Raw genomic sequence first — 19,715 nt, 5'->3', positions numbered from 1 at the left:
CCATGAGCAAGGATAAATGGTGGCTTGTGTTAAGTTCCTACTTTTTGGTGAGGTTGTTACTTAGCAACTGGTAATAGACATAAGTGGGCATATATATTAAAAATATAAAAACATGGTTAGAAAGAATATACGCCAATTTCTGGATAATGATTCCTTCAAGAGAGAGATTGTATGGGATGGAAAAAAAGAAAGAGGTTCTGCAATACTAATTTTTTGTTTGTTTGTTTTTATTTTAAAAACAAGATCTGGAAAAATATGGCCAGAAATTGTTATTGCTAAAAAAAAAGTCTTAGTAGTATTAGCTCTTCTCTTCTATAAAACTGAAATATCCATGATTTAACACATTTTAAAAGAGTCTAAAAATAATCAAGGTCATAAAATTGGACTCTTCCGAAGAAAGGCATTTTTACTCTAATTTAGAAATTTGGGCTATTTCTGCCCAATATCCCTTGGCAATCTCTGACATAATTTAAAAGTATTTCCATTTTTTGAACCTCCTTCTCCTTTTTTGCATTTCTCATTTCAAACATACCAAGGTCTCATCTTTTCTCTTTCACCTGTATCGTTTTTTCTTGCATGTTTCCTTCTCTCCTGTCCAAGCACTTCTCTCAAACTAATTTCAAAGTAATTCTCAAAGCAATTCCAAACCCTCAAAATATGTATTTCATTCCTCATTTTCAAACTGTCACCTCGGGGTAGAGAGCTTGAAGAAATGTCACACTACATGGTGGTCTTTAGTTAGCTTGGGGTAATTTGGGGACTCCATTCATTATGTAAAAATAGTCTGGTTTTTATTTTGGCTAGAAATAAAGAGGAAAACAAAAAGGAGGGTCATCAGGGGTGCTTATGCCAGAGAAGAAAACATTCAAAAAACTAGTCAAGTTCTAATCCGAGGTTGTTCACCAGGATTTAAGATGACACATACGTAATAGTATATGATTTTAACTGCTCAAATGTGTTTTATGTTACATAATATATTACAAAGCATGAGGTTTTGTTTGAGTTGTAGCTTTCTTCTTAACTAGTCTCAATTTTCCATGTTTATCTTACCACAAAATAGTTTCAGAATAAGCAAGTAATGACTGAATTCAGTTTAAATGTTGCAGTTGTGGTGTTTAGCTTTTTAGGATTTACCTCCTTAAACTATGTATTTGAAGTTGAATTGAATTTAAATTGAAGTGCTCCTTCTTCAATAAGATACAAAAGTCACACTAATATAAAAACAAATAAGCAAGAAGTTAATTTTTTAAAAAACCTCATAGAATCATCTACATCATAAACCCAATGGCCTGGGGCAGGGTGGTGGGGGTGGGGGAGGTGTCCAGCAAATTACCAGTATGTTCCAAGTTCTGCTTTCCTTCAGGTGACTCTAACTTTGGATAAAAATTTTTTAAAAACCTCAATTCATGTCTGTGCACTAACCAGGCAATACAAAACAAAAGAGATGTTCACAGTATTGTTCTAGAATTTTAGGACTGGAACGGACCCTACATATCACCTGTGATATGGAACCTTGATTTCACATATAAAAAAAATGTAAAGTCTGAAGATATTAAATTACTTTCCCAAGAACCTTCCATTCATTGGGGGCAGATCTTGGTCTCCTATATTTTTTATCCTTGCTTCATTTTATCAACCTATTAACCAAGAACTACTTTTCCTTGATGATCCGGTACTTTTAAAAAATGGATTTTTTTCCAAGATCTGGAAATGGTCAGTACATAATAGAGTTTTCATCTCAGAAATGCATCACTGAAAAAAATAACATACCTCTAGCGTGTGACACTTTCCTCGAATTCTATTGCAAAGAAGTTGGTAATTCTCCAGCACAACGTTCAGCTCAGATGTCAATTCCTGGCCACCAGAGGGCACTTTTGTAGCCAATAACTTGATGTTGTCCTTCAGAATCTTCACTCTCACCTCCTTCTGCAACACATCCTCTTTCGCCCTCTGTTAGAAGAAAACAGCCTTGAAAACTGTCTCTCTTTCTCACTAACCAATGTCTTTAATTTTCTAAAATAACTAAACCAAAATTAACAGGACTACATGATTCCAACCATCTAACTTGGAACATTATTTAGGTAATCACTAGAGTGCTTTCCACATAAGAATGCTAACTATAAAATCTCACTCATTGTAGGCCCCATGTACACAGTCCCACACAAACATTTTAGTTTAATAACAGGCAACATTAACACCTAAGTCATCCTAAGTTACATTCACTGACATGAAGTATTTTCGAAATCTCAGCCCATGATAAGAATCTAAATGAATTCATTGTAATTGACCACTAGAGTTCTGAGCACATCAGACTGAAGTAAATAAATGTTCACAGACGTTGCAATGCACCATGGTAGAGGCACCCTTTAATAATTATTCAAAGGTATTCTTCTCTCCTGGGACATAGGTACATCCGTCCTTCTGGTAATGAACAGCATTTCAAAGATGATGACGTTATACTAGGAAGAGCTGATCTGGAAATAGCTTGTTTCCTGACTCTCCCTCCGCATTAAGGACAAAGTCTTACTTTCAGGAAAATCAACCCAACACAGCCTTTCACGTTCTCTGTCAGCTTTCTCTACTGCTGAATGGTTTCAGGCTTTCCTGGGCTGGACAGAATGATCGAGTGTAATGGTTTTTAAAATCCTAACAGTTGATTGGAAGAATGAAAATAAATAGTGTTGCCCAATCAAGGGTGCTAATCTTATTTTTCTAAACTCTCACCCCTACAAACTTTAATAAACCACAAGGCCACAAATGCCAATAGTGTACAGAAAGAGAATAAATGAAATAAGATGGTTCTTAACATTACAGGCTACCTTTAAAATACCTTATATACTAAATATTTTCAAAGCTTTCTAAAAAGGCTACACTAAAAAAAAAAAAAAGTGTTTCCGTGAAAATACTGCCAAGTACAATAGAAGTCTTTTGTCATCTTTACTTCTACTCATATACAATCATGCATGGATGAATTCTAAATTTTTTTAAATATATGCGCAGAGATTTTTGCTTTAGTTACATTTTTAGGCCAGTTAACTCCGGCCTAAAACATTCAATGTGTTGCTTAACCTTATTTTTTAAAATAGCCTTGAGTCACTATCTCCTTTGGCTTGAACACTGAAGAGACTTGAAGCAGCATTAGAAATTTGGGAATGATGCCCAGTTCTTTTTATTATATTAAAAAAGAAGAATGTTCAAGACTATTGACACAAGAATGATAAGTTCATAGGAAATATATCCTGTGGCCCAACCAACATTAAATTCCGACAATGTGCTAACTGCCCCTCTGCCTGCTCTAACAAAGTGTTTCTCTTTACGTGTGCCCCACGCGGTGGCGGGAAGAACACATCTGATGAAATAAGGATAAACCCCAACCAAGTTGAAAGTCTTTCTTGTTACTAACAAAATATAATGCCTACTGAAACTCTCAGAAATAGCAGTGATGGTTGCACAACAGTGTGAATGTGGTCGATGCCACTGAATTTTTGAGTCATTCTCTGTGACTCCCCACAGTTCTAACACGAAAACATCTCAGGGCCCGTCATGGATTCAACCCATGGGACACGTTGAACTTCCTTTCCCTACTAGAATAGTAGCACGCCTTCCTTTGTTATTTTTTTTTAATTTGAAATCCTACTATGAAAAATTACATGTACAGTTAACTCTTGAACAACGCAAGTGGAGGGTATAACTTTTGACTCCTTCAGAACTTAAACTACTAAGAGCCGACTGTTGACCAGAAGCCTTACCAATAACACAGACAGTCAATGAACACATATTTTGTATATTACATGTAATTATGGAAGAGAAAAGGAAATGTTTTTAAGAAAACCACAGGGAAGAGAAAATACATTTACAGCATTCATTTGTAAAAATCCATGTGTAAGTGGCCCCGCGCAGTTCAAACCTGTGTTGTTCAAGGATCAGCCGTAGAATCCCGATTTGCAGCAAGATAGAAGGTGGATGACAGATTTTACAGGAGGAAGGGGGAGAGGAAGCCCACAGGCACGGACGGTCAGCCTCACCTTCATTTCCTCCACAGCACTCTCAAGTTCTTCCGGTGACTTGTACTCAAAATCCCTCTCCAGGTTCTCTTCCTCCGCCTGAGCCATCCACTCCTGCATCTCTGCCAAGTCTTTCTTCAAGTTCACCACCTTCTCCTGACTTTCGGACAACCTGTTTTTCTGAATGGCAATCTAGAAGAGAAAGGCCATGTACCCAAACAAACGAGTGTTAGTACGGTTCCTGATAGCTAAAGGCACAGGGATAACTTCCCACGAAGAGCCTGCCGTTCTCAAACTCAGATGAAAACTTTTACACATTTTTCTGCTGGTGTTCTGAAATCTAAGCAATAGTGAAAACAATAATTATAACTGGGACTCGAGTTCACATTTTGGATAGTAATCTAATCTGGCAATATTTACTGTAATTTTGAAAATGCATAACATTTTGGCAAAGAAATCCCAAATGAAGGAATCTATCCTACAGCAATAAAAGCACCTATTTCAAGGAAATTTTCCACAGAATTGTTTAAAAAAACTCTGAATGTAACCAAATCCATCTTCTCCCTTGTAGCAGGATTCTCCATTAAGATTTCACTTTTTAAAGCAAAGAGGAGGAGGCTGCTAATAAAGATGTTCATAAAACACCACTCTACAAAATTCTGGTTTGGATCGTTTATTATACTTGTATATTCCACAGAGACACACACAAAAATGCATCAGAAAAAAAGGTATTTTTCTGAACCTGGCTCAATAGCTTAGTTAAAAATTTCAGAGAAGCTAAAATATTTTCAGAGAGATCCTCCCTCTACAAAGTCACTTTTCTGTGGGAGCGACACTGTCCACGGAGATCGCGCGCACTCACTATTCACGTCCCACTCAAATCCAATCTCCCAGCAGCGGTCACCTTGCCAGGGCCTGCTTGGCTGTGAAGCTGATGGGGACCAAAGGCCAGGACAGGAATAGAGAGCTCTTACGAGAGTAAGGGGCAAGACTTAGTGGCTCTTCTGTACCCGCTCTTCAACAGGATCACAGCCATAAAAATAGAAAGGGATCAAACAGGAGCTTTGATTTTGCTGCCAGCCTGGTACTATAAGAGCCGGTGCCAGCAATATGCACAGCCTTGGTCCCAAACCTAGCCGATCAGCAGTTTCATCCGGTCAGCTTTAAACACACACACACACACAGATTTCTTGGGCCCCACTTCCAGAAAATTATCTTCACTAGTACTTTCTAGACACTAGTTAGATTATCTTCATGGATCCATCGAGAAATGCAACAAAATAAAGACACTACCCAACTTTTCCAAAAAATGAAAAGCTCAAAATTATAATTAACTCCCTTGAAATTATAAATTTTCTATTTGCTGGCATTATAGTAGTCTTCTTTTCATGAGATCATGGATAAATATAATAGATGGCATAGACTGTTTTTCTGTTGTTCTTGATTGGTTTTATATGTTTGTCCTTTCTTAGTAAAATAAAAATCTGGCAGCATTATGCTTCTCTCAGACTTCTTCAACCTTTAGAGTCGTCCCTCGCCACTTCACGCTTCGACTTTCGCGGCTTCACTCCATCGACTCTATATAAATAAAGAATCCCACTTCGCGGAAATTCATTGATCGCGGTAGAGTCTGGAACTGATTGACCGTGATAAACAAGGGCTATCTGTATACAACTCAGTGAAATGCAATAATCTGGAGGCGGGCCACCTGCTGAGAATCCTTCAAAATGTCACATACAATTATTTTCATGCTTAAAATCAATAATAATTCATAATTAATTCTACGTCGTATATGTGTGTGTGTATATATGTGGACAGATGGAGGCAGGTAGACATAACCTGAATGCCTATATCTATGTCGATATATATATATGTATCTATCAACTTCCTGGCTCCTCATTGTCACTTCCAAACCATGTTCCCTACTTACTCTCCAAAAACCACATCCAAGCATCTACCATGAGATTATAGCACATTTAAAGAATTCCGAATTTGGCTAAATTATTAGATAATATAAAATACTTTCTCCAGTGTGATCATGGCATGGCAGTTTGTGTACGCATGTCTTCATTCAAGGAGGAGAATACAAAAGTATTTAGGGGGACAATAGCATACGTTCTAATCTCTGTCAAAAGTACATTTTTACCAAAAGCAAAGAAAAAGAGTGTGTGTGTGTGCACGCGCACATGTTTGTATGTGTGTGCACATGTGTGTATGTGTGTGCACGTGTATGTGTGCACGTGTGTATGTGTGCACGTGTGTGTGTGTGTGTGTGCATGTGCGTGTGTGCAAAGAGAGCAGGGGAGAAAGTGAGAACGTAAACGTGGTAACACATTAAAAACTGGCAAATTTAGAAATGGATGTGTGTCTGCTCCCTGTACCATCATTTCAACTTTTCTTTAAGGTTGAACATGTATAAATTATGGAATTCAGGAGGAAACCATAAAAAAAAAAATTCTCAAGGGTGCAAATACAAATATTTTTCTACATAAGCGTTAACCAAAAAACACACAGGCCTGTCTGTGAAATATCTCTGTATTTCACGTTTTCCCCTCTCATCTCTCACCCCTCTCCCACTCGTGTCACTACTGTCTCACTAACGAAAGAGAAGCGACCAGAACAGTGTCCCTGCCATCGCCACGGAGAAACCAGGCAACAGCTAGTCTTGCACTCAGAGAGTCACTCTCTCTCCCTCTCGCATAACCGCAGACTTCACGTCGGAAATTACGTTCTCAAGCGCTTCGGCATCGTTTTCTCTTGCAGGTGAGGTCCTTCCTTTCGGCATGGAAATTTCCTGCAGTATCTCTTACTTTTAAAAATTACCCATGTCCCCTCACCCATCCCCTTTCTCCGCTCCCTTGAATAGAGAAAACTCTCAGAGTTGGTTACACTGGTCTGGTCCTCACTTCCCTGTCTCCCCTCGGCGTTCTGCAGTGTCACCTTCTGCCCCGCCACATCCCTGGAGTCACTTTCTCGGGGTCTTAAAACGCCCCATAGTGTCCAGTCCAGAGCTTGTTTTTTAGCCCCCATCGGCCTGAGGCACCCTCAGCACTGGGCGCTGCGAGGACTTTCCCCAGCTGGCCGCTGGGACCTCACACCTCCTGGCATTTCCCCTCTGGCCAACCCTTCTTTCTCAGCATCCTTGGCCTCTGCCCCCCTCTTTCCAGAGGTCAGTGCCAGGTCTAATACGGATCTCGAGCTGGGCCATTCCAGGGTGGAAAGCATTGTGTCTCCTGGAGTCTCCCCCGTTTCAGTAAATGGGACCACAATTCCCATGAAGCAAATGTTTTGCAAAAATCCTAACCTGTCCTGGACTGCTCACTTTTTCTTCTGTCATACATCCAATCTGTTACTAGACTCATCTCTACTTGCAAAATACAGTCCAAACCTAACATTTCCTTTTTTAAAATATATATTTTATTGGTTTTTTTAGGGAGAGCAGAAGGGAGAGGGAGAGGAAGACAGAAGCATCAATCTGCTGCCTCCTGCACACCGCCTGCTGGGGATGGAGCCACAACCTGGGGGCTGGGGCCCTGATCAGGAATCGAACTGGTGATGTCTTGGTGCACAGGTCAACGCTCAATCTACTGAGCCTCACCGGCTGGGCCAAACCCAACATTTCTCATGACCTCCACCACTTTCTCCCTAGTCCAAGGAGCCAGCCTCTCCCTCTAAGACTGCAGGAAGCTCTTGCCATTCCAGAGCAAACTGTCCAGAGGGAATCCAGAGTGCTCCTCAAACACCTAACACGTGTCACTCCCTGCTCAAAACTCTCAAATTGCTTTCTGTGAGAAGTTATCCTTGAAATAAAATCCAAAATCTTTGTCTCCAAGGCCATATGCAATCCATCCCCAGCGACCTTCTCACCTCAAATCTCACCATCCTCCAACCCCCCAATTCCTCTGTTCCTGCTCTTCCAGCTGCAGCACCTTTCTCGTTCTTTATTAAACACACCAAGCTCCTTCCCCCTGAGGACCCAAACTGGACCGTTAGTACCCTCTCCGTTTTCAGACTGTATGGGCTATATAATCGATTTTCTCAATTTAATCCACCTCTTGAAAAACACACACAGTCAAGCTGAAAAACTTACCTCCCTGCTAAATTTCTCCAGCTGGGTTTGGTCGTCAACCAGTTTTGTCTGCACCCAGGTTTTGATCCCAGCAACTGGACAACTTCGAAGGTCATTCTGTACTTCCTTCATGTCCTTCAGCAATGATTCCATTGTTTCTATTTCGTTAACAAATGCCTAAACACATAAATCAAGCCCTTGTTGAGTTCATCCCTAAAGAAGTGTATGCCATAGGCAGAGCGTGTGTGCTTTTATCCCTGCAAATATTATAAAAACAGGCTGTTTGGGACTCCAAACTTCTACTGCTTTGGAACATGGTGACTTTAAAAATTCATTTTACCTGGGTGCTTCATCCAGCCATCTGCCAAATTAGACTGGAAATACTTGACTCTCAGTAGGAAATAGCACTTTTAATTAATTTAGAGAAGCCTAATGATTTCACCAAATAAAAATGGTATGGAGTATTATGTCAATTGTTAAATATGTTTTTCTTAAAGCTTCACCATGTGGCCCAGTGAGAGCTATATACAACTGGTAATTATGACACCGAGATTGTCATCACAACGTAAAATAGCAGCTCGTGTTCTCTCTAGACCAAATTCTATAACCACGGCCAGAAGTGAAATACAAATACTCAGTCGTTTTTTATTAACGGTAACGTCAAAGAAAGCTTCATAATGGAAGAAATTTTATCTTGGCTTATTGTCGTGTTGTATTCTTAGTGTCAATAATAGCTGCAGATAATGAAGGAAAAGAAGAGCTATTTATACCAGGAGGTGCCGAGGTCAGGACACTCACCGAGCACTGGCCGAGCTGTCTCTGCAGCCCTGCGGTGTCTCCGTGGGCAGCCTGCTCGTCCCTCAGGAAGTCCTTCACACCGTCCACCCACTTCCCGATGGTTCTGGAACCAGCCTGATCGAACACAATAGCAAAGGGGGTATTACTCAGTGACATCCAACCTGCTACAGCTCAAAATCTATTGCTGCTGGGGGAAAAAAGACAATTTTTCAAAACTTTGATAGCATCATTTTCATTTATTTTATTTATTTTTAATCTTCCAGTTTTAAAAATAATGACTTTCTTCATGAGTGACTACAGTCCCCAGGAGACAACAGTTCCTGGTCATTCTAAACATTTCAAAACACTGTCCAATGAAGCAAGCTATTTTGCCTAAATGTAAGCAATATCTATGATAAGAAATTCAAATTTTCTCAGTATAATCGGCTGAAGATCTTTTGTTCCTATATGACTTAGAGCAAATTTTCTCTGAAAGGGAGCTGCTCAAAGCAGAAATAAAGAGCTAGGTGGAGGGAATGAAACAGATTGCTCTTAGTTCTCCTGTTGGATGCTGTTATCTGAGTACCCGGGACAGCCCGCTGCCCAGCTCTGTTCTTTCATCCACGATTTACTAACACCCACAGTAGTCCAATGCTGTGTATGGTGCTGGGAGGTCTAAAACAAATAAGAAAGGAAATACTCTGTAGAAACAGACTTCAGAGAGGCAGTAACACTAGAAGTGGCTCTTAAAGAATGTAAACAAGTGGGTCCACTTTGGTCTTTAATACTGGAGTAAAGTAATGGTGGCTTCTTTCCAAGGCCTCCCATTCCATCATCGATCAGTCTGACTTATTAATGTCCCTTGTATTAAGCTGAGTTTGTTTCCATGTACCTTCCTCAATTCTCCGCTTCCCATCCAACCTGTGGACTGGAGATACATTTTCTATCCTTTTTAAAGATAACTTATGATTTTTAAAAAATATGTTTGTATTATTTATTTATTTTTTTTTTAGAGAGAGAGCTGACAGGAGAGGGAGAGAGAGAAATATTGATGAGAAAAAGAAACATCCATTGGCTGCTCCTGCACACTCCCTACTGGGGATTGAGCCCGCAACCCAGGCATGTGCCCCAACCAGGAATTGAACCTGTGACCTCTTGGTGCATGGGACCCTCCTCAACCAACTGAGCCACACCTACCAGGGTAAAATACCCTCAGATTGGAAGGGAACCACCATGTCTTCCCTTAGTCTTCCATTGGTTAAACATTCCCAATTCCTTCCACAATGTCTCTAGGATATGATACCCAGGAATTGCACTCCAATCAACACATTCTGGAAACTACATCAACTCTTTCATGTCCTTACAGTGTGCCACACAGAACTGAGTGTTCCTACAACGTTGGGATGAATGACAACAAGGGAACCTAACTGGTATTTCATGCGTGGGTAATTACACTCATAAAATGCCATCTAAAAGTGTTTATGTTTTATTTCCCTCAGGTAGGGTTGTTTTGTTTCTTTGTTTTTTATTTAATTGTTTATAGATGTATTACTCACAACTGTGTGGTTAGCTGAAACTCCAAAATTCCCATAACTTCCTCAAAATTACATTTCCCTTATCTCATACTACTTAATTGGCTTCTGTCGTAAATGCAGGAGTTGGTGTTTATAAACAATACACTCTGTCTTGTTAGTTCACAAAATGACTTGGACTTTTTCTCTCTCCACTTTCACATCAGCTAACCCTCTCTGCTCTCTCTAAACTGCGAATCTGAGGGTGAAGTATTCCTTTCCTATTGGGTTTTTGGAGAAAGTTGGTTTTTTTCCAGGTGAAAAGTGAGGTCAATGACAGTGCCCACCTGACATCCCTGCATGAGGACACCGTGGCACTCAGTACTAACAAGTTTTCGGCTTACTTTTCAAAATATGGGACTCCACCTAATGCTAGCTCCCACCTAGCTTCCAGCTCCCTTTAATAAGCTTATGAGAGATTTTCTCAAATACTTTACTGAAATCCTCCAAAAAATAAGTACAAGAAAGCAGTAGGTAAAGGAAGTGAGTCTGGGCCAGGCTTATCAGTGTATCCATGCTGACTCCTGGGACCGCACTGTCTTCCTCAGCACATCTAGATCTCTGGGCGGGCATTTATCTATATCCAAGAGCTGACATCAACCTTACTTCCGGTCTTTAGCTTCTAAAAACTAATGTTCCCCCTTAATTAGGACATCCATCCATCTCCATTTTTCTGGTAATTCCTCACAAAACACATGATGTGACCCTGAGATCAGGGGTAAGAACCCCATGTGACTTGGGTAAAGATTAGGCATCAAAAAGGCCTGGTAGTTTTCCATGGAACTAAGAAGCCAGGCTCTGGTGCGCACTCAGTCAGGGTCATTCCACACCTTCTGGTCTGCAGGCCGTTCTCTGGGGAAGATGGGAAGCAAGAGAGCTGATGTCCTGAGGCATTTCTGTCCTGATCATGTCATACCCCCCTGGGCAGGCACCTCCCCACCCCCCACAGCTCGGAAAGGCCTTTCCTCCCAGGCCCTTCCCTCTGTTCCTCCGTCAGCCACCCCGGTCAATAGGCCCAGGCTGCGATTACTCTGCCCTGTTACTTTAATTGGTGGCATCTCTCTTCCTTTATCAGCTCCAGCATTCTAGGCTCTTATCCCAGAAGAGTCTTAGGAAGCCCTGGTCAGGGGTGGGGGTGGGGTGCAGACAGAGTGCACAGAGAGAGAGTGTGAGAACACCCTGCGGGCTCCGTGAAGAACCTGGGCTGAAGCTGCTGCCCCTCCCCGCACGGTCCCCCTCCACTCTGAACTTTTTCAGGGGTCAAAGCTGCACTGCCGCTCTGCAACGGGCATTCAGTAAGTCCAGTTTTGGATAAGAAAGCCGGCAGTCTCCTGGGCCGAGGATTTTGACATTTGTACAGAAGCATGATGATGTTTTAGTCACAGCCGGCCTTCACAGGAGCCAGGCCTCGACGATCCCCGCCATCGGCGTGAGGGACACACTATGGCATCGACCCCATCCTTCCTCCCTGGCTCACACACGGGCCCCTGGGAGCACACCCAAGCCCCACGCCAGCCACGCAGACCGATGGCTACCCCAAAGGGAACCGCGAGGCATCTGAAAAGCTGTGTCACTGCTAGAAGTCCTAGGAGACCAGGGTGCCCCCAAGAGGAAGGCTACGGTCCGAATGCCCAGCTCAGCGCCTTTCCAGCCACGAGGCCTTGAGAAACTCCTTTCTCATCTAAAGCCTAGGAAAAACCACGAACACCTTGCCTGCTTGTTCTGCAAATCAGAGATCGTGGTCGAACGGGGCCTGGTACAGGGATGGGGTGCAGTAAATGGTAGCTATTATCACTAAGAGCTACAAAACTAAGTGCTTTGGGAGCAAAACTAACCCCATAAAAGAATTACCACTTCCAAACTCTGGTGTTTATTCCCATCAGAGGCTACCCAGGAATATGCAAGGGTGAGTATATGTTTGAATAAAGGTGTTTAATGTTTTTAATTGCTGCCAACATGAATGGTTGTTCTAGGATATAACTGTTTAAAAGTAACTGTGAAAATAACTGTTTGCAAAGCTGCTACAAGTACAGGAGGGAAGGCCGGACTTTAAACATGCCTGGAGGCAGCATCTCACACCGGCCCCCTGCCGCACGACAGGACCGCTAAGTACCGCTTGTGTGCTGGAGATGCCATCTCTGCTCCTCCCGCCCTCCTGCATCTCTGTTCTTCTTGAAAAAAAATACTGTCTCAATGCACTTATAATAATGTTTCCTGTGATTTAAAAAACATCAAAGGTCTTTTCATCTTTCATGCAATCGTTCAGCAAAGAGGTTACCAAGGAAGTGAAAGCGCTCACCTGCTGGGTTTCTCTGTCCAGTTAAAATCACTGAGCTGATGCACTGTGAGCTTCTAATGCACAATGAGCATTTAATTTTTTCTCCACCTCCATCCACTTGCAGAATATGAAGATATTCACTGACTCAATAAATTTATGACTATATATTAGATTAGGTAATTTCTAAGATTCTATCTTCTTTGAGAGACCTCAGTCCTTTGAATACTTATCAGTACCTTTCTAAAATAAATGTCTGTCATAACTCCACATGCAAAAAAAAAAAAATGTAAACTACATTATTTACAACAGCCAAGATATGGCAGCAACCCAATTGCCAATCAATGGACAAGTGGATAAAAACGCTGTGGTACACATTACACAAGGGAATACTCCTTGGTCAAAAGAAAGAATAAAATCTTACCTTTTGCAACAGCGTGGATGGACCTAGAGGGTATTATTCTATGTGAAATAAATCAGATAAAGACAAATACCATATGATTTCACTTATATGTGGAATTTAAAGAACAAAATAAACAAACAAAATAGAAACAGACTCATAGATACAGAAAACAGACTGATGGCTACCAGAGAGGAGGGAGGTTGGGGAGCTGGGTGGAAAAGGTGAAGATATTAAGAAGTACAAATTGGTAGTTACAAAACAGTCATGAGGACGTAAAGTACAGTGCAGGGGATAAGTCAGTAACATTGTAATAACTATGTATGGGGCCAAGTGGATACTTGAAATATCAGGAGCATTACTCTGTAAAGTACACAGTTGTCTAACCACTATGCTGTACACCCGAAACTAATACAGAATAATACTGAATGAAAACTGTAATTAAAAACGAATGTAAATACTGTAATAAAATATGTAAACTGTAAGTACTATCTAGAGCAGCCATTTCTCACTCCTATTTATACTCACAAATTCTCAAATATAAAATGATTAATATGGTAGTTTGGAAAACCGAAGCATCAAATATTCTAGTTTCAGAGGCTGAAGTTCTCCATCGACCACGCCGCTCGAAGCTCTGAGCTGTGAGGCGTGGACAGGACACTGCTGCTGGATCAAGGAAGAGCGTGTGGGGTCACTAAAGCGCCTCCCTCAGTCACAGCCCATCTCCCAGCCCCGCCCTGAGCTAAGGCTGGAGAAATCTGAAGCTTGGCCCCTCTGGATTTAAGACCATAAGAGCCCAAGGTACACAACTGCCTCCCTGAGATTCTGTTTACAGCTAAATTCTTGGCATTTTATTTTGCTCCTCCCCCATCTGTTGGAATGTCTTTAGGCCGTCAATTTCTAACCCAAGACATTGGGAAAAGAATTGTGAAAGCAGGATTAAAACAGCAGTTTAAGGTAAGAGAGTTTCTATTTTGTTTGGTTTTATAATATTCATTAACCTCGAAAACACTCAAGTGTTACCTCATTTAGCAGGGAAGACAGGAAATGACCTTGCTACTACATTCCCTTATCTGAAACCAACAGAGTTCTTATATCTAAGGTTCAGAATGCACCAGTATTCCCGTTAGTGAAGGAAAATGTATTCAAAAGAAAAAAGAACAAAAAACCTTATGAGAATGATCAATTATACGTTACCTAGAAAGGGTTAAATCAGCCACACCACATATTACTCTTAGAAAGTAGTTACCATTGTACTTTTATGCTAAAATGCTTTCCAAAGGAATTTCAGAACCTGGCTCTGCATACGTCAGTTCCAGCAGGTCCCCTTCCACACTCTGGGTCTGTTCACTGTGCACCTTTGACTGTGCAGCCGTTGAGGAAAGGTGTGTGACAACACAGATGTCCTGCTGTTTCGGACAACCAGGCATTTAGGTTTGATAGATCCAATCTCACTAGAGAGGAACACTGGGTAAGATGTCTGAAGGTCCCTTCAAAGTAGTTACATTCACATCTGCTTCCTTGCTGGAAACCAGGCAGGTCGCTATCCTTCAAGAACTCATGCCTGGGGGAGGAGAGGCCAGCAAGACTAGCCATAACAAAAACTGGCTTGAGACAGGTTATTGTGAAGGTGTAAACACACTCAGAATCCCAGAGGGAAGGCAGCTGTGGGTGGTAAGCAAAACTAAAGATGCTTGTAGAAGAAGCTTCCTCTTCAACGATGAGCATGAGCCAAGGAGGATATCAGTCCCTAGCAAGTTAAGTGACATTTCTGGAGAAAGGCAATTGTCCAGTGCAGTCTTTGTGACATCCCCCCCTCCCCAAACTCAGGAGAATGCTTTGGGGCAAGAAGGGGACAGGAGCTATGAGACCTTTGGCTATCACCATGGCTAAGGCAACCTGACCCTCCCCAGAAGCAGAACTATGGCTCAGTGTGGATGAAGAATTCAGAAGGAAGAGATGGGAAGCAGCAGTTAGAGTCAAAGAGTAATGAGACTGTCAGGACGAGAGGTTACGGAGTCTGCACCAGCAGGAAGGGGCTGGAGGCGGGTCCAAAGAGGCAGGAGTGGTGGTGAATGGAAGACAGTTTCCTGCGGGCCTTGGGGACAGTTTCATGAGCCTGCAGTTACACCGCAATGCAGGAGATCTTGAAAAGCAGAAAGGAAATAACAGGAAACATCTTTCAGCCCCTGAATCCAAAGATATTATTGTGGGGAGTGCAGCCTCGGGATTTGATAACATTCAATCCCCATAACTCATAAGAAAATCTTGTCAGAAACATCAATAATAATTTTTTTAAAAAAAACGACCCTTTTCATGTATTTTTAAATGTTTTGCTGCCTGGAAGGAGTGGGAGGACTTTCCATGAGGTAATTTTAAATGCACCAATTAACATGTTAATTCTTAATTACAGGAATTGAGGTCATTACCTTGGCATGGAATCGATGACAAGCAGAGACTGAAGAACGTATTTGAGCATGTACTCAGCAGCGATTTCCAACCGGTATACCCCAAGAATAGTTAAAACATGCACGACCTGATTACTGAGTCAGGGCCACTGACCTCTCTTCCTTTACACTGTCCTACTAAAAAATGTCAACAGCCAACACAACAGCCGTCTGGTATGAATGAACGGAAATTATACCTATTATTTTGTCAGATAGACCAAAAAGATCATATATTTTTGTGTGCATAGCGTTTCAGTGATTAGTTTACGTGTGCCATGCGATGACACACGTTGAAAATCGATGACTTGGAGTGTGCAGACCTGGTCCCTCTCTGTGCAGAAAGAACCAGCTGTGTAGACACAGGAAATGTAGGCACATAAGAAAAACACTATTTGCCAACAAATAACAGAAAACTAAAATCTGCACCCAGACAAAGGATACAATCTCCTTAGGTGCCTTGTAGGATGGGAGGGAAAAAGTAAGCGATAGCTATGAGAATACTTTCAACATCTAAATGTGCCTTGTCAATGAAAGGCACTATTATTTTGAGTAATGAAAATTCATATCCAAGCTCAGGCATTTGAGTACTATCTATTTCAATGCCCCTCTTGAAGTTCCAATATCATTTGTTTCTATTAGTGAGGAAGAAACTAGCAATATTCATGAACTTTCCTTTTTTATTTTGAATATGTTAACCTCCAGCAAGAACAGTGGTTAAAATTAACTGCCTCCAGGAAAGGAAATGGTTTGGGGGAAGAAAGGGAACACTAAGGGCTCTAAACACTTCTCTGTTATTCAATGAGCATCATTCATGTATTACTTATATAATTTAAAATGCATTTTAAAAAGAAACAAGAGATCCACTGTGTTCCTTAGAAACCTTATCATAAATTGGAATTGAATGAAAAACCTACCATGCCTCATTCTTTAAAGACAAATAGAACTAAAATGCCTAAAAAAGTATAAATCAGGTCATTAAAAGGGGGAGGAAAGAAGGCTAACTGCAAAATGAATATTTACTGCAATTATTTTTGGGGAGGGAATTAAAAGTTTCCCTAAGTGAATTGAAAGTAGCTAAGTAACAACCAATTCATTCAAAGCAAATAAAGGAATAAAAGTGTTCTTTAGAATTTAATGTATATTTCATGAACATTTATATTTTATTAAATATACATTAAATAATGTATATGTATGTGTATTTCAATTTTTAAAATTGTACAATTAGGGAATACAGAGACATCAACAATCCTGTAGTCAGGATGCAAAAAGTGAACTAAAAGTAACTGGACATTACAAATTTGCTACTGTAAAATTATTTTAAAAATCTAATTATCAAGATGCATGTGTTTGAAGTTAAATATTTTCAATGGAAATAGACTGGCATGCACTCCAATGGCCACGTTAAGTGCCTACATTTTCACATTAGTAACAACACACTAAAGCCTAAATAAGCTGGATCACTATAGCCACCAGACTCTCCTTTGTATTTTGCAGAACATTTATTATCTTTAAATTCCACATTAAAATATTGTAACACATTTAACTAACCCTATCATACACTTGTAAGAGTCAAAAGGAGATTAAGTCTGGGTTCATCTTCACCTGTAAATTTCCCTAACTACATCTCAGATATGATTTGAAAACAAATGATCTTTTGAAAAGATGGGAACAATTGCCCTGGCCAGTTTGGCTCAGCGGTTAGAGCGTCGGCCCACAGACCAGAGAGTCCCAGGTCAGTTCCCGCGAAGGGCACGTACCTGGGTTGCAGTGTGTCCCTGGCCCCAGGTGAGGTCCTGCGGGTGGCAACCAGTCGGTGTGTCTCTCTCACATTGATGTTTCTCTCTCTCTTCCCCCCCTCTCCGTCCTGCTCTATCTGAAGATGGATGCAAGGAAGGAAGAAAAGAAAGAAAGAGCAATGATGGAAATGATTTAATCCAACATCGCTCAACCTTGGCACTACTGACAGCTGGGGCCAAAAAAATTCTTTTATCGTGGGGCTGTGCTGTTCACTGTAGGATATTTACCTGCAACCCAGGTCCCTGCCCCTAGACACCAATGGCGCCCTCCCATCCCCCACAGTTGCAACAAACAAAAATGTCTTTAAACAGAACAAATGTCCTCTAGGAGGCAAAATCACCCCCGGCTGAGAACCACTGATAATGCCATACTTGGACACTACCCCAAAATTTTAGAATCCAGGAATAGGGGTAATTCTGTTTTTTAAAGTTGGAAAGAATTACAAGTGGAGACAGACACGGGGAAGTGGATCCATTCACAATGTTAAGTGAGTCCAAGTTCTAAGCTACACATAACACACTCCTCTCCAAAAGGAATGTTTTTTTTTTCCAGCGATTTTCAACCTTTTTCATCTCATGGCACACTAATCAATTACTAAAATTCTGTGGCACACCACAAATATATTTTTTGCCGATCTGATGAAAGAAAAAGGTATAATTTTGATTCATTCACAATGGACAGCTATTATTGCATTGGCTATTGTCTTTTGTTTTTTTTGCTTAATTTGACATTCTAAAGAAAAAGAAGTCAGTGCCCCTGACTGAATAGTCAGGTATCACGTTTTAAGAATTCTTGTACCACATTGGTTGAAAGTCACTGGTTTATTCTAATGAGATCTCCGTATAGAACTGCAAATTATACTTAGAGAAAACCACTTCCTTCCACTATCACCACCACCACCACACACACATACACACACAGACACCCACACACACACACACACACACCCCTTGCCATCTTTACTCTCCTCCTGGTCATTCACTGGACCTGTCCGTTGGTTCTTGGGCCAAACAACGTGGCTCCATGTCCAGTGGTCAGCACTGTCCTCTCATCATTCTGGATCCTTCCACACATCTGTACAGCTACCCACCTTCTTCCACCACATGTCCTCTGACTGTGATTTTTAAAACATCATTTTCAATCTTCTCACTTTTTAGCAACATCTTTAACACAAATTCTCTTGGGATCTCAATCCAAATACATAAATATATATAACCTCTTATGTATCTTCTCTTGGGATCAAAATATATATATTTCCACAGCTAAATCTAGTATTGGTCTCATTTCTGTCATTAAAAAATATTTATGGAGTGCCTTCTCGGTGCCAGGCTCTGTTCTAGAGGCACATCTTGGGATACTTAAGTGAAAAAAAACACAAAACATACACAAAAGACCAAGGTAAGGAGGCCTTGGGAGGACGAGGGGCCTGAGGGGAGAAAGTATGATGGGTCCAATCTTCATCCAGATCATCCCTATTGTAAAACCAGGTGGTTCGAAACTCCACTTCTCCACCTTCCTCACGGGAAAAGTGTTGAAATTCTGACTGTTTTACCTGACATGAACGTTCTCCTTAGGACCTCACATTTATCCTTTGCTCTGGGACTTGATCATCCCCTCTTCAACTGTAGACACTTTCAGAATGTAGCAAAGGCGGTGAATTTTCATGCACCTCAAATCACCTGCTTTTCCAATCTCACGCTCTCTGTTGAGGGCCTAGTTAGATTTTTCAATTCTCAATGTCTAAAACCTACTGCCGGGTGACTTCGGCCACTCTGAGCTACCACTGCCATCTGGTCTCCAGTCTGTTACGTCATGAGGGCTCCTCATCCTGGAAACATTATTTTGACCATTTTTAAGCAAATTTTCTCTTATCTTTGTGGTCTCCAGTACATTAAAAGTATGGCTTTGGTAAGCAAGTTATAAATCCTTACTTAAGTACATAATAAATGTGGCATTAGAAAGAATGCAAAATACTCAAATAACAGATATTTGAATCATACATGGTAACTACTATTTTACCCTGTAATAAACTTAAACTCCTACAGGCTCTGGATTTACCTCAAAAGTCCTCAGTTTGGGGATAATTTCTTCGAGCAAATGCAGGTCTTTGGAAACCTTGACCTTTACTTTGTTCCACTTTCCTTGGACATCTTTGAATTCTTGACTATATAGTTTTTCAACATCTGGAGAAACGTTTTTCTCCAAAGCCTTTGTTTCTTCTGCAAGTTTAAATAATGTAGGTTTTTGATCCTCAAGGATTTCATCAAGGGCCTGGAAAAAAATGTTTTTTTAAAGATTAGCAATATATACAATGATTTGCCTGTATAGATGTAGTAATATAAACTATAAACAGTTAAAAGTCACCTTTTAGAAAG

General features: G+C 40.9%; 1 protein-coding gene across 1 annotated transcript in view; it reads right to left on the bottom strand.

Moving 5' to 3' along the window:
- UTRN (utrophin) overlaps nt 1-19,715 on the bottom strand; it is a 466,391-nt gene that overhangs the window by 293,702 nt on the left and 152,974 nt on the right. The window contains exons 23-27 of the mRNA XM_036248256.1: nt 19,399-19,611; nt 8,872-8,985; nt 8,095-8,250; nt 4,026-4,196; nt 1,771-1,950 (exon numbers count right to left, since the gene is read on the bottom strand). Of these exons, the coding sequence (XP_036104149.1) occupies nt 1,771-1,950; nt 4,026-4,196; nt 8,095-8,250; nt 8,872-8,985; nt 19,399-19,611 (834 nt within the window). The remainder of the gene's footprint in view (nt 1-1,770; nt 1,951-4,025; nt 4,197-8,094; nt 8,251-8,871; nt 8,986-19,398; nt 19,612-19,715) is intronic.

The sequence above is a fragment of the Molossus molossus genome, unplaced genomic scaffold (genome assembly GCF_014108415.1).
Source record: "Molossus molossus isolate mMolMol1 unplaced genomic scaffold, mMolMol1.p scaffold_m16_p_8, whole genome shotgun sequence".
In the NCBI taxonomy this organism is placed as follows: Eukaryota; Metazoa; Chordata; class Mammalia; order Chiroptera; family Molossidae; genus Molossus; species Molossus molossus.
This window is presented reverse-complemented; position numbering and strand designations above follow the sequence as displayed.